Source organism: Lonchura striata, chromosome 1 (genome assembly GCF_046129695.1).
Source record: "Lonchura striata isolate bLonStr1 chromosome 1, bLonStr1.mat, whole genome shotgun sequence".
NCBI lineage: Eukaryota > Metazoa > Chordata > Aves > Passeriformes > Estrildidae > Lonchura > Lonchura striata.
Window position 1 is genome coordinate 127,850,296 of NC_134603.1, and position 14,126 is coordinate 127,864,421.

The 14,126-nt window shown below is 36.9% G+C and overlaps 1 protein-coding gene across 1 annotated transcript in view; it reads left to right on the forward strand.

The window, feature by feature from the left end:
* Nucleotides 1–13,892, forward strand: part of CRPPA (CDP-L-ribitol pyrophosphorylase A) — a 109,014-nt gene extending 95,122 nt beyond the window's left edge. Inside the window, exon 10 of the mRNA XM_021538312.3 lies at nt 11,421–13,892. Coding sequence (XP_021393987.3) covers nt 11,421–11,525 — 105 coding nt within the window. The 3' untranslated portion in view covers nt 11,526–13,892. The remainder of the gene's footprint in view (nt 1–11,420) is intronic.
* The last annotated feature ends 234 nt before the right edge of the window (nt 13,893–14,126 follow it).

Below are 14,126 nucleotides of genomic sequence, written 5' to 3' on the forward strand. Positions count from 1 at the left end.
CCCACCATTGCTTAGTCCTTTATGAAGGACAGATGCTCTATTTGCGCCTACTTTAGACTATGGACTAAAGATGACAAAAAAATAAAGAATAGAGGAACCAAGAGTTTGGATCAACATTTTTAGAAGTTGTTATTATTACTTCTTTGTTCCCTCTGAGTTTGGATTAATTCAGTTCATGTCCTAGAGTGCTGGTCAAATAAACTGTCCAGTGTTAAGTGAGTAGGTAAACATTGTGTAGGTAAAATACCTGAAGGAAGACAATAGAGTGCAAATGCACTTTCTCCATTCACAGCAGTTTTGAGCATATTTGAGCATACCTGTGCTTAGAGGTACTTTGCTCAGGGAATTATTCATGCTTGCAAGAAATTTAAATTCCTTTTCTGCTTATTACATTCACTGTGTGAAGACTGCTTTGTAGCTGGAACAAGTTTGTATTTTGTGCAAAAGAATGTTGAGAACAATCAGAATTACTGCAAATTTGATGTGTTAAAACCTAATATTGGTGTGAGAGACAAAGGGAATAAATCTTATTACTAAATTCTGTTGTAACTTGTTTTACCCCTGCTGATTCCTCTCCTCTTACTCTCCAAGGAGAGATGTCACCTCATGTCCTTGTAACATTTTGGTTCATTTCTGGATGCTTTTTGATAAGTCTGTTTTCCTTTTCTTTCATTGTTGTTGAGTTGGAGTTTTTTTAGTTTTTTTTTCATTTAGTTTGTGTTCTTTTGTTAAATATAAACTAGCTTGGCCTTACATGAAAGTCTTGAATTGCAAGGAATTTATATTTTTGCATTCCAGAAGGGCGTAGAGCCTTGGTTATAGACAAGAAAAGACAGATGGACATAAACTACACCTTAACATCCCAGACATGCACAGAGAAGTAGAATCTGAGAGATAAGATGAAAGCTATAGAATGGACATTCAGGTGTGATTCAAAGATGCTTTTATATTTCAGTGTGTAACTTATACACAAAGTTTTTGTGATTTATTCTGCAATCAGTCCCTCCTCACAGAATGATTAGATGATGCAACTTGAGAGCCACTTTGTATGCAACTAGCTAGATTCAATTAAGAGTATCAAATTAGGGAAATCTGTGATATCAAATGCTTAACAATGAGCTTCGGAACAGCTACTCCCTCTCACTGTGTCTTGCTGCCCAAAACACTGACATTTGAGTTACTTTAAAGCTGCTTTTGAAATGTTGAGAGAAGAGTTTAAAACCAATTGCATATTAGATCTTCTGTAGCAAAATACAGTTTAAAGTTGAAATTCAATCTATGCAACTGCAAAATAACCAGGCTTGTACTACTGTCATTACTTCGGTTTGTATTTCTGTAACCAAGATTGGAATGTGGCCTTTACCCCATTGAACTGATTTTATCATCTTGAAAGTTTGGAAGCCACAAGGCTGGATGTGAACAATAGCCCAGCACATGTCTACGCATACTTTGTCCCTCAGTATCTCTTGGGTTTTGTTTACTTCTTTCCCCGAAGGAGAATTTTTGTTTTGTTGTTGTTGTTTTTTAGAAGGCCATATGGTTTTTCCTCTGAGCCATCTCAAGTAAAATATCTGTAATCAAAAGGAATGTTTCCAATCAATTAGTTACTGCAGCCGTGTACTTGTATTTCAGATTATTCACAGTCTGTAGGAGTTCTGTAATGAAGATTTTAATGACTGAATGGACACATGCCTCTTCTTATTTTGGAGATCCGGATGTCTATTATGCTTAATATTACATATAAAGTTAGCACTTATAGAAGGGAAGAAAAATGTGCTTTACACTGGAAGAAAGGGAAAAAAAATGCTCACATTTTCTCTGTACTGATTTTTAGCATCCCCTGGGAGATTCAAATGCATCACTCATTCTTTCCAAAAACCTTACAATTTTGTTAGTCCCTAACTAAAAGTTGTCAAGTCTTTTTATATAACATTGATAGTCACAATCACAAATTGTATGTCACAAAGTATATTAAACTGTTGCAGCACATTTGTATGCAAAGTTCTGTAACCTGTGATAGCGAAAGCATTTAATGTCTTGTACAATGTTATAAACTTAGATGTTTGTGAACTGCTGTGTTAAATTTTTCTTGAAAAGTGACACAACCGTTCTGTGTCAAGGCAATATGGTATAAAAAGGAAAAGTCTCTAATATTGAAATATACTGTGATTAATATACCCTAAATATATGCTTCTTACTTGTGCTATAAGTTTATTGAAGAAGTGCTGTATTGTTTCCTCTATTCCTGTTAGGTAGGTTTTGGAAAATTTTTGTAATACAGTTACACTGTTGACCCCAGATCTCACTGGGTAGAAATGTCCTCTGTGCTTCTTTGAAGATATTTTAAAATTATTGATTTCATCTGCAATATATGACACAGTGTACCTGTCAGACAGAGCCTTGGACATTGATATAATTTCACCTGATCTTTAGCAGTTGTTTACTTTTTATATTTTCAGGGTTGAGGCAGTTGTGTATTTAAACTTTTAACTCTGTGTTTTTTCCTTTTCCCCCTTCTGACTTGCTTCTCTGTCACTTCTCTCTGTCTTCTCTACCTACTCATTTTTGCCTTCCTTCTCATTGCCACCTAGGGCTAAAACAACAGTCATCAAGTGAAACAGGGCTTGAAAGTGCTGCATTTCTCTGTTTGTAATAGGAGAAAACCAGCTAAACTGTGCTGTACTGCTTTTGCTCTGCTACTAGCCCCACATGTCAAATGCAGTCATATGGATCCGTAGCTGCTCTGTCTTTGCTTGGTACCTGGAGAAGTGGTCTGTAAATTATTTGTGTGATCAGGGTGTTATGTTTTGCAGGAGGCCAGCACTTGTTAACTGATTTTTTCTGTGGTGGGTCTGCTCTGTATTGCTGGCTAGCTGCAAAACTTAATGCTGCAGCCCATTGAAGTATTGATAGGCTCTCACAGTGGAAGAGACGGCAGCAAAGCCACCACACAAACACTCTGAGGGGAATGCTGTTATAACTTCTTCACAGGGGCAAGTGCAGAAGCAGGCACTGATCTCTCTGGTGACTGGTGACAGGACTCAAGGAAATGGCATGAAGTTGTGTCAGGTTTAGGTTGCATATCAGAAAAAGGTTCTACATCCAGAGGGTGGTTGGGAACTTGGAACAGGTTCCTCAGAGAAGTGTTCACAGCACCAAACTTGGTAGAGTTCAAAAAGTGTTTGGAAAATGTTCTCGGCCCATGGAGTGATTTTTGAGGCTCTCCTGTGCAGGCCCAGGAGTTGGGCCTTCAATTATCTTTGTGGCCTCCAATGACCCTTCCAACTGAGGATATTCTGTGATTCTATATGCTGCTGCTGTGTGGAAGGCTTAAATCCCACTTCCACTTGAATTTGTTAGTGCTATCAGATTGATACACAGCTTTCTGAAAACAGGAATGACGCTGCATCTTCAGTTGACTTCAGACAAATCATAGGTTTTCAGCAAGTTGCAGAGTGCAGGTTTGTCAGAGCAGAAAGCAAAGTTACTGTGCCTCTGGAGCATTTCAGCTTTCCTGTACTGATGACAAAAATAATTTCTTCCTCTGCTTAAAAGCCCTGATGGTGTTTTTTGCAAGGTTACCAGAGTGGCACCTCACAGAGCCTGTAGGTAGCACAGTAACATATATCACCATGAATACATTTCATACCATAAAATTATTTGGTAACATACTGTATTAGGAGACCACCTCTAAGAAACCTCAAACACATAATATAGTTTTGCAGGTACCACATCTGTTAAATGGCCTATTTCTGCCAGTACTTTTGTACCAGTCCCATACAGGGGCCAGAACTGCTGCTAGCTCAGGCATTAGGTAGCTTTTGGAGCAGCTTAGAGGGCAAAATGATTCACAGACATTGTGTTGTCACTGCTGGCACACTCACTCTTGTAAAGGGCTTCAATCAGATAGTGGTTAAGTGCTGAATGAAAACTCTTGCTCAAGATGCAGTGGTTGAATGTACTGAAAGTGTTCATCATAATAAGCTCTTCACAGAATTTTTTTCATCCAGGAATTTTTATTGATCATTCAGCATGATCATGCAAACATTGTTATTTACAGGGGGAAAAAATGATTTGGAGAATTAAAGGAGGGAACTGAACCCTGGTCACCTACATGCTATAGAACATGTAGGTAATGAAGCTGTTTTAAACCTGCTGATGTAGGGTGAATCTGTCTATTCTTATCATACTAGATAAAGGAATCCTATTTGAATTTTTGTTTGTTTGTTTATTTGTTTGTGCTGTTTTATTGGACTTTTTTTAACAAAAGACTAATGTTTACCTTCAGGTTTAAATCTGTGAATCTTACATGACAAGATAAAAGCAAAAGCACTAGAGACTTAATCCTCACAGACTCCAGAAGATTTTAAATATTTGTTTGTTCTCAGTAGATTCACACAGTCATTTTAAATATTGATGGCTCTCCATTTTCTTTGTATAAACAAAGTATGGCTGATCAAAAGCATAAGAGAGTTACAGTACAGTTTCATGTATTTATGCACAATTCACTCATATTTGGCTTGATTATCATGAATGTATGCCCATTTAACTGCAGGGAATTAACTCATATCTATCAGAGTTCACTAATTAAGTGGTTGGCTAAACTACAAAAGCTCAGTGACTGCTTGTTTCTTCCAGTGCCACTCACTTTTTTTTCAATCCTCATTACATCCTCAATATCTAGATTTCAAAATTGTTTACATTTTGAGGAGTATCCACTAATGAAAAATTGATTGCATTTTCTTAGTTCAGAAAGAAAGGCCTTGTGTACAGAGGTTCAATTATGAACCTGCTCCAGTAATTTTGCATCCAGTTACCAGGCCGAACTCAAGTGCCACCTTAATTACTTCTGTATTACTTGAAAGAAAACCTAAAAATATTTAGAGAAATACTTTCCTTATCGTTTAGAATTATCTGCATAGCTATCTTCTTATTGAGATAAATTGTTGCATTGATACCATGTATGAGATGACACTTATCAATAGATTCTTTGGCACATGAATTAAAAATGTGATGTGGAAGCATTTTAAGAAGAAAGGAGACCTCAGATTAGTTTGTACTCTTACAGAAATGGAGGTTGCTTTAATGTGTAGATGCATGTCAGTACATATCTTGAGGGGAAAAAATGCTTGTGAATCTACTGATGAATTCTTCAATGAAACAACAAACGATGTTAGATTGTTGATTTCTGGTAGTGGAAGAACCTCAGTCCCTCTTCAAACAACTGTTTCAATTGAAAGTATTAATTGAAGAAGAAAATTTCAAGTGTTGAGGTTTTGGAGGCTAGATTCTCCACTCAGTGTCTCTGACAGCAAATACAACACAGTATATGACATCAGGTGAGTTTTAGAGAGATCTGGTAGAGCCTTAGTATAAATCACAGCATTTTGTGGAGTTTTAAATTAGCAGCTGCTCCTCTTGTACTGCCAACATAATCCTTTGCAAGATGCTTCCAAGAACAGAGACTGTTTCAGCACTTTTCTGCCCATATCTCCTGATGTACCTGGTGTGCACTGTGGGCAGGAGTTCCTTCTGTTGGCTCCAGCCTTTTTCCCTAAGGTGACAAGAATGTGCAGTGCAGCACAGTTACTGTATTGTAGTGTGGTTCATCCCTCTCTGTTTTAGTGGAAAAGGTGTCTACAGAGTAATTAGTTTGGGTTTTTTTAATGACCATGCTTATGTGGTAGCAACATGGAATTTGTGCCTCAGTCTGGGGGGTACCATTTGATTGTAGTTCTATGTATTCTTGATGCATCTGATAGGGACAGAAAGGCTCAAGTGTCACTTCCCAGTGGTACATAAGCTGTATCCATAATGGTAAGTAAAACAGGCCAGGGATGGTTCTCTTGTCCTAGGGCTAAAAGGCACAGCATGCCTCATCTCCATATGGCTACATTCTTGCTTCTCAAAAGAGGGTGGCCTCATTCAGCTTGTCCCTTAGGAGCATTCCTTGGCCTGTGCTGTCCCCTGAACCCTGCCCAGCCATTGTCTGGAAACATGTTAGCTGTCAGGAGCTAGGGAGCTCATGTCAGCTGCCAGGGAGCAGTCTTCCAATGGAACAGCAAGGGCAGGAGCATGCCAGCACATGCTCTGGCCCTCTTTTTGTTCCTGGTACAAACATAACTGTGTTAATACTGATATTGCCTAAGTTTAGCACTGTCTTTAAATCCTGTTTTCAGGCTTCCTGTGAGCCATATAATCAGGACTATACAATTCTATTAATTTTAAAAAACTTTATTTAATGGAATGTCAAATAATATTAGAGCAAATAATGGAACACAGCAGTTTTATTCTTCTGGCAGTAAAAGACAGTGGTAATACCTGCAGAGGCTTTCTCTTTTTGAACTGAAAAGGGTAGATGTGCTTTTCAAGCTATTCTTAAACTGAACTAGTACATATGTATATAAATTGAAATGCATATATGTGAAGTTTCATTTGGGGGAAAAAAGTAAATCCTAAACAGATTGAAGCAAGGAAATGAATTGTAAGGGAAATGTCAATAAGTATTCAGATACCCTCACAGTTTCTTAAATAAATGCACATTTGTAAAGTATCAGATTACATATTCCAAACACAACTTCAACTCTGTCCTAGTAGCCATTCCCAGTCTTAGTCTGCAGACCAGAGAACCCCCTACAGTCAGAAACTCTACATCAAATAAATTCTGGGTATGACTTACAGCCATCACACAATATGGTTGCATTGGAATATTTTTACTATTTAATAACAGACAAAGTAGATATTTTATTTTGGAATCAAAGAGCTGTTATGTGGATTTATGGTTTATAACATTGAATAGTTTCTTTTCCAAAGTACATAAATATAAAGTGGTAAAAGAAGTTTATTTTAGCTTATAAATGTAGTTAATAATCTATTCAAACAATAAAAATTTCTATTTATTAATGGCCAAGAAATATTTGGAGTGGGTTAGTTTTTCTTTTTACAGGAGAATCATTTAAATCAGCTGGATGAAATGAATAGACAGTGAATATCACAATGGCTCGGGGGGGAGTTCATGGCACACCAGTTGATCATGTGGAACTTCAGTTATTGATCCAATAAAGTTACTGCCTCCAAGTCTTCTTCAAAGGTCACAGTCTTTTTTAAGGGTTTTGTTAATGAGGGAAAGAACTATTCCTGTTTGCTCAGTGCAGGGCTGTGCACTCAGTGCCTGGTGTGCCGAAGGATATTCTGTGCCTGGGCTTTGCAGTGCCGAGTGGTGGGTGGGCAGGAACGTGCAAGAGCTCTTCTGGCTGCAGGAGGATTTGTATTGATCCTCCTCTTCTGACATCCTGGGTTTTATCGTGGTTACAATACAGGCAAACACGTCAGGCAATTAAACATGTGAAGACGTGGTTCTGCTTGATTATTTGACTTCCTGCAACTAATAATGAGATTTTTGAAAGATTTAGTGCTATGGCATTGAATATAAAAGAAGTTTGGAGGCCTGTATGTGCAATGGAGTTAGGTGTGGTAGATTAAGTTTGTCCTGGCATCCTTATTGAAGCTTCCCTGTAGGCACTATCAGCTGTAATCAGCATTGTTGCCAGAAATAACATTGCAGTGTCAAAACCGTGGGTGTCTTAAGGGTATAGTCAGGGGACTTGAAGTGTTAGCTTGTTTGTTTAACTTTAAATTAATAAAGATGCACAGGAATTCTTTCCTTTCCTGGGTTGTTGTTGAATCCTGTAATTTTATTTCTTTTTTATATTCTTTAGAAAAACTGGTGTTCAAATTACATTGAAAATAACTGCTTGCAGGAAGAGTAATGGCCTAAAATAAAATAAAGCCCTAGGATTTTGAAGGGAGAAAGATCTGAGATACAGTTTAGCTGTTTCATCAGTCATTGTTATGCCTACACGCTGAATATTGTGTTACCTTCCAGTTGCTAATTTTTTTCTTCTGGATTTTTTTGGGGTGTTTTTTTTGGGTGGGTCTCTTTTTTTTATTTTTTTTTTTTTGGGGGGGGGGGGGGGAATGGTTGTGATATGACTAGAGATGATCAACAAAAGTTTTAAATTATGCCCAAGCAGCAGTGACCATCAGATACTATGATAATGATTCCTATCATGAGTCTTGATTATCAGAAAGATACAGATAGACAAATTGAAATTCCTGGAGGGATCCAGTTCTTCGTGTTATTTACTACCTCCTTCCAGTGGGACTGTGGCTATGAGAGTAAAGCAAGTTAAAGTCAGCACATACTTGACATCTGTGGCACTGATTTCTCCTGCACTCAGAGGCTGGCTCCTGGGCCCAGGTGCTGGACACTCTTCAGTGAATGGGTGACCCTGGGATCAGAATGGGATAATGTTACTGGGAAGGACCATTAGCACAAATCTAAAATTAATAATCCCTATGATAAATACCTTAAAGGATTGCCTTCTTGAAATCCTCAATTTGTACTTCATGAGGTAGTAAAACCATCAATTGGAACTGTATTTAGAATAAGAATATATTTTCTATTACATTTGTTATCCTAAATGAGATTATATATATTCCCTTAAAGAAAAACACTCTGGTTATTTTCAAAAACAGACTTACAGTGATCAATCCTACACAGGGCCCCATAGGTTTCCTGAGCAGTTATAATGATAGTATTAATAACTGGATTATTAGAAGTGAAGTAACTATAAAGCTTGCAGTTCTAATTTGTGCTGCTTATTTACTGTGTTTCTGTTTTTGAACCAGTTTAATTTCAGCAGTCAGTTTCAGTGGTTTTTAGACCACTTCTGCATTCAGGTTTCTGTACACATTACGTTGCCACATTGCCTGCCTTCCAAATTTTACTCATAATTCTTTGCATGTCTTTCCTTCAGAACATGGAAATTAGCACTAAACCCTTAGATTTAGCTTTAGAAAAGGCTTTTTTCAGTCTAAAGGAATCTTACGGTGTCACTTTCAATCTCTCCTGTGAAAGTTAAATTTCTTTCTCTTTCTTCCTTTTATGTTCAGAAACTTGAATAATTTATTACTGCACAGGAATGTGTACTGAATCCAGTAACCAACAGAGGATGTGGAAAGATTTATTGGGAGAAACATTAAGAGGATTCTGGGCCAGGTGTATTTTATTTCTTTTTGTGAAATGGAAAAAAACTACTATACACCTCCAGCCAACTTCAGATATGGCTGGAAGCCCATTTGGAAGACAGTGTCTGTAATTGTGAAGTGCTTTTTGAGATAAACTGAACAAAAAGTGATGAAGGGCACAAGGAGATTTGGCATTGCTAAATAGCAAGAACTGCGTTGCTTGATTTTGAAAGCAACTGCAGTGTTTGCCATGTGAGTGGGTGTGTGCTTGACTTCCGCTCTCCTTGTGCTTTATCCAGCAGTTTATAGCCATGGGAAATGAGGGAGTGAAAGCCCTGCTGAACCAGAGCAGTGAATTCTGAGTTTGCCTTTGCACCCTTGGTCCATGACAAAAGGTTCTGAAGGAGCAGGACCTCGGTTGACTTCCTGACTCCATATTTAACTGAAAAGGTGACACTCAAACAAGGCGCACGTCATGAAGATTTTTATTCTACCACAGTTTTTTAGAACTTTAATAAATATTTTTACTGCATATTGGAATATATAACATGAATTTGTGAGAAGTGTAATCTTTTGAAAGGTTACAAATTGTAATTTACTTATTTGATGATATTTAGGACAAAATTCTAGGCAAATACAAACATTTTTTCAGAAATGATAAAAAAAATCAGTTATAAACTAGTATTTCTAATTAAATCCAGTTACCTCTCTGGCATGTTTAATTAAATTTACATAAGTAAAAAAGCTAATAAGAGCATTATCATAGAATTATAGAATAGTTTGGTTTGGAAGGGTCCTTTAAAGGTTAATTGCCTACTCAAACCCCCTTGCACTAAGCAGGGACATCTTCAGAGCCCTGACCAACCTGACCTTGAATATCTCAATGGATGGAACATCCACCACCTCTCAAAGAAAACGGTTCTATTGTTTTACCTGCACGTAATAAAAGATTTCTTCACTATATCTAGTCTGAATTGACTCTATTTTAGTTTAAACCATGCCCCTTGTCCTGTCACTATAGACACTACTAAAAGTCTCACCCCATCTTTCTTGTAGGCCATCTTTAAGTGCTGAAAGGCTGCAATAAGGTCACCCCAGGGCCTTCCCTTCTCCAAGCAGAACAGCCCCGACCCTTTTAGCCTTTCATAGGAGAGGTGCTCCAGCTCTCTCATCATTTTTTGTGGCTCTCCTCTGGACCTGTTTCCATATTGTTCCAGAATGTTCCAGGGACACCTTTTCCCTTTCAGTTTTTCCTTCAACTGCAACTTCTCAGTCTCCAGTTCCCCTCCATGCTAGCTGAATAGGCAGGTCTCTTCAGCAGTTGCCTTATATATTAAAAAGCAAGTTTTGATATTGTGTTTTTTTTGTATAAGTTGTTGAAAAAGTTTCTTCTTTGTTCATTAGTCCAGATTTCTTAAGTGTTCTCTACAAATTCTTCCTTCATGCAGCATCTTAGAAAAAGAGGTGAAAAGATGTGGAATCAAACTGCTCCATCCTCCTACCCCAGGCAGGAAGCTCTATCTGTATCACATTTTACATGGATGTGAGTCTTATGTGATAAGACCCTCATTATGGGTTTCCATGGTCTGTCCAATAATCTCTTCATTGTATACTAGTTTTGCTTCCATCATGGAAAAGAATGGATGGATAAAACCTATTGTTCTCACCTATTTCTTGCTCCAGGGATGTCTCCATGCCTGACTACATCTATTGCTATTTTCCCAGTGCACAAATGGAAATCTTACTGGTAGAAAGAGGCCAACCTTTTGTAGTCCATAAAATTAAGAAAACTTAGTAATTAGACAAAAGAATCTTTCAAATATGAGCTGGAGTGCTCAATTAGAAAGACAGAATCAATGTCTCATTTTATTGCTGTTTCCTATGTTGCTTTCTGTACTTGCCTATCAAAACCAGATTACTTTTTGAAGTTATTTGATACAAAAATCAGCCTAAACCACTGAAATCCCAGTGCTTAAATGCCTTTGTGAATTCAAGTAGTTTGTAGACTACAGATGGGACTCAGTGGGTGCTTAAAGTTGCAGGTCTTTAACTATGCCAGTTAATTAAATCCTGTATTTTGTTCCATGTTTTCAACCCCAAAATTTTTACTGCCTTCCATTAGGAAGCCAGTGACATAATCAAGTTTTTGGTGGTTTCCAGGTAGAAAGAATTCTAGCAGTTTTGCATCAAGGAGACTGGAGAAAATGGTTACTATCATGAAATTGCGCTTCCTTAAAATAAAAGTTTTAGAAGTTCTTCTAATAAAGAGCTTTGTTTCTTCAGCAATCATATGGTAATTTGGCATAATTGAAAGTTGATTTTAAATATTTACTTTTTCCACTTTTGTACATACACATACTCCCTCATTTTTCCTTTTCTTTTTGTTCCAGGACCCTTTGCTGCTTCAGGAGACAGTAAATTCTGCTGCTGCTCTTATCATGGCATTGATAAAGGACAGAAACCCAGAGCTCACTGGCCAGTTGTTGGTAGCATAAGAGCACGAATCGTGTAGCTTTTGGAAATGTTAGTTTTCATCATCTGTACACCAAAGGTCTTAAGTAATTTTATTCTTTGTTGAAAACTCTGGATTTATGCCATTTATTATTAAGATCATTTAATAGCATATTTTTGATATTTAAAATACAAGTCTAATATTATGTATAAAGTGTAAAAGGAAATACAAATAATTCTGAGATACACTGGTATATACTATGAGGAATAATACTGAAATGTTTTGCAAGGTACTGATCATTTCAAAGGTGCATGGAGGACACCAAAGCATTCATGCAGAAATGTCTTGAACTATGTGTGTGCTTTGTACTCTAGGACTGCATGACTTAAGTTTTATTTCAGACAAATTAATCCTAAAGGACAGCTCATCTACTTTATGTGAAATTATTTAAAAATTGCTGCTGTAATACCTATTAGTGAATGTAGAGTTCCTTACAGAGTGTAGCTTTCCTGACATAAAGAGAAACGCATATTGCAGGAAGTGTTGGAAAGGTCAGGTACCTGTTCTCTGTGGAATGAAGAGATCATTCAAAATCAAAGAAAAGATACACATGGGTACAACAAAGTGCTAACCCCCAGTTCTCCAGATGCAGTATGCTGTGGCTGTAGCCTCCTTGGTGCCACACTTCTTCCAGTGCCCATGTGCCATCATTCAGAGCTCCTGTAGCTCCACTGAAATAGGAAGAGTCTGTTAATTCATGTATAAGAATACAATTCTCATATCTTGCTGGTTAGCAGATGTATGTAGTAAGTAGCAGCAAGGAGAGCAAGCATTATTAACTCAAAGATAGGCTGCACTGATGTGTGGACCATTGGGACAGGAAGATGAAATGGTGAACAATTATTATGTGTGGAGTGTCTCCAGGTATCAAAACTACTAAGAGCAATACAAGCAGTGTCCCTGAAAACATAGGTCTTTCCCTATGCATCAGACCCAGGAATTTCATCTCTCCTGCAATTTGCAAAGGGGCTAAGTTAGTGTCTTACATACTTGATATGGCTGTTATAAGGTGTTTTAGAAGTATCCCTACCAGAAGTGTCCAGCAAGTCCCTGATTCAGTTTGTCACTGTCAGTTTAGCAAGTTTCCCTTTAAAAACAACATCCCTCCCCTTATTTCCACCATGTTCCACTCCTTCTGGTACAGAGACAAAACTTAGGATAACAAGTTCCCTGTTTGGTCCCTTTCCTTTTTCCCTTCACATGACTATTTATATCTCTGGTTTAAATCCATTTTAGAAACTGATCTTGGTCCCAAACTTCCTTCATTGCAAAATAAATTAGAGAGTTGTTAGCTGACAGTTCTATATCCAAAGCAGACATTTTCTTCCACACACAAGTCATGCAAAGATAACTAACAAAGTTCTTATGCATCATCTGCTTTCTTCTTTGATGCTTTCTTCTCTCTGCTTTGATTAATAATTTGTCCTTTTCTGACATTGTACAACATAAGCATTCATATTAGCTCGTGTATGGCTATACAATAGGCATATTTTATTCATACATATATTCATGTCTGTTCATATGCAGAGCACACAAATAAATGAAGAACTAAAGAATTTATTACTGGTATTCATAATTTAACAGGACAGCTCTCACAAATAAGTTTTCTGAATGTGCTTTTACATTAATAAATTTAATGAAGGAATTTGTCCCACAGGCTTTTAAAAGACATGATGAAAGATGTCTCTTTGACTGTATTTTGTTATTCTTGTTTGCTTGAAGACTAAAATACAATCTGTGATGTGTTTTCCCCAAATAATGAGAAGGTGAATTTAGAAAATCCTTGATGTTTTCTATCCACTCTAATTTATACATTGTGATACTGCATTACTATTGGTTTGCATGCAACATCATTTGCTTAAACAGAGTTTTTATTTTTTTAGGGTTGTTTTATTTACCTCATTCTCCTAAAAGGATTTCAATCCAATTAAAAATGATACCGCAATGATGTGCTGTAATAAAAAAAAATATATTATAGTTGTTTATAGAGTTATTTTGAAAAGAGAACAAACAATACACAAGAAAAAGTAGGTTTTGGGTCATCCAATATACTTAGTACTAATCCTAAATGGAAGATAATAAGCTTTATTAATGTACTGTTAATCATTGCATTATGGCTTTTTAATCTTTAGCAATCTTTTAAAATAATCTACAAACACTGAAAAGTCCATTTTGCTGGAAACAAATACACCAACAACAGAACTACTAAAACAGATCACAAAATGAAAAAAAAAAAAAAGAAACTAGACTGTGATTAATGTTATTGTGTGTCCAAACCAAATTTAAATGGTTTTTTTGGTGATTGTTAGTACTTACAATGGGAATAAAGATATAAAATGAAATTAAGAAACTGGCTGATTGTTTTTTGTCTGTGCATAGCTTCTCACAAATAGCAGTATACATGAGAAACTTGGCAGCCTTTTGTACACACATACTGTTTTGAATTTAACTAGTGAATCAGTCACCACCCATATTGCTTTGAACATTTGGACAGAGATAACAGAAAGTAAATAGAAGCTCAGGCTCTGCCAGCATGGCTTACCTTACTCCTTAAGCACTCTAATTAGTATTCCTTGGGTAGTGT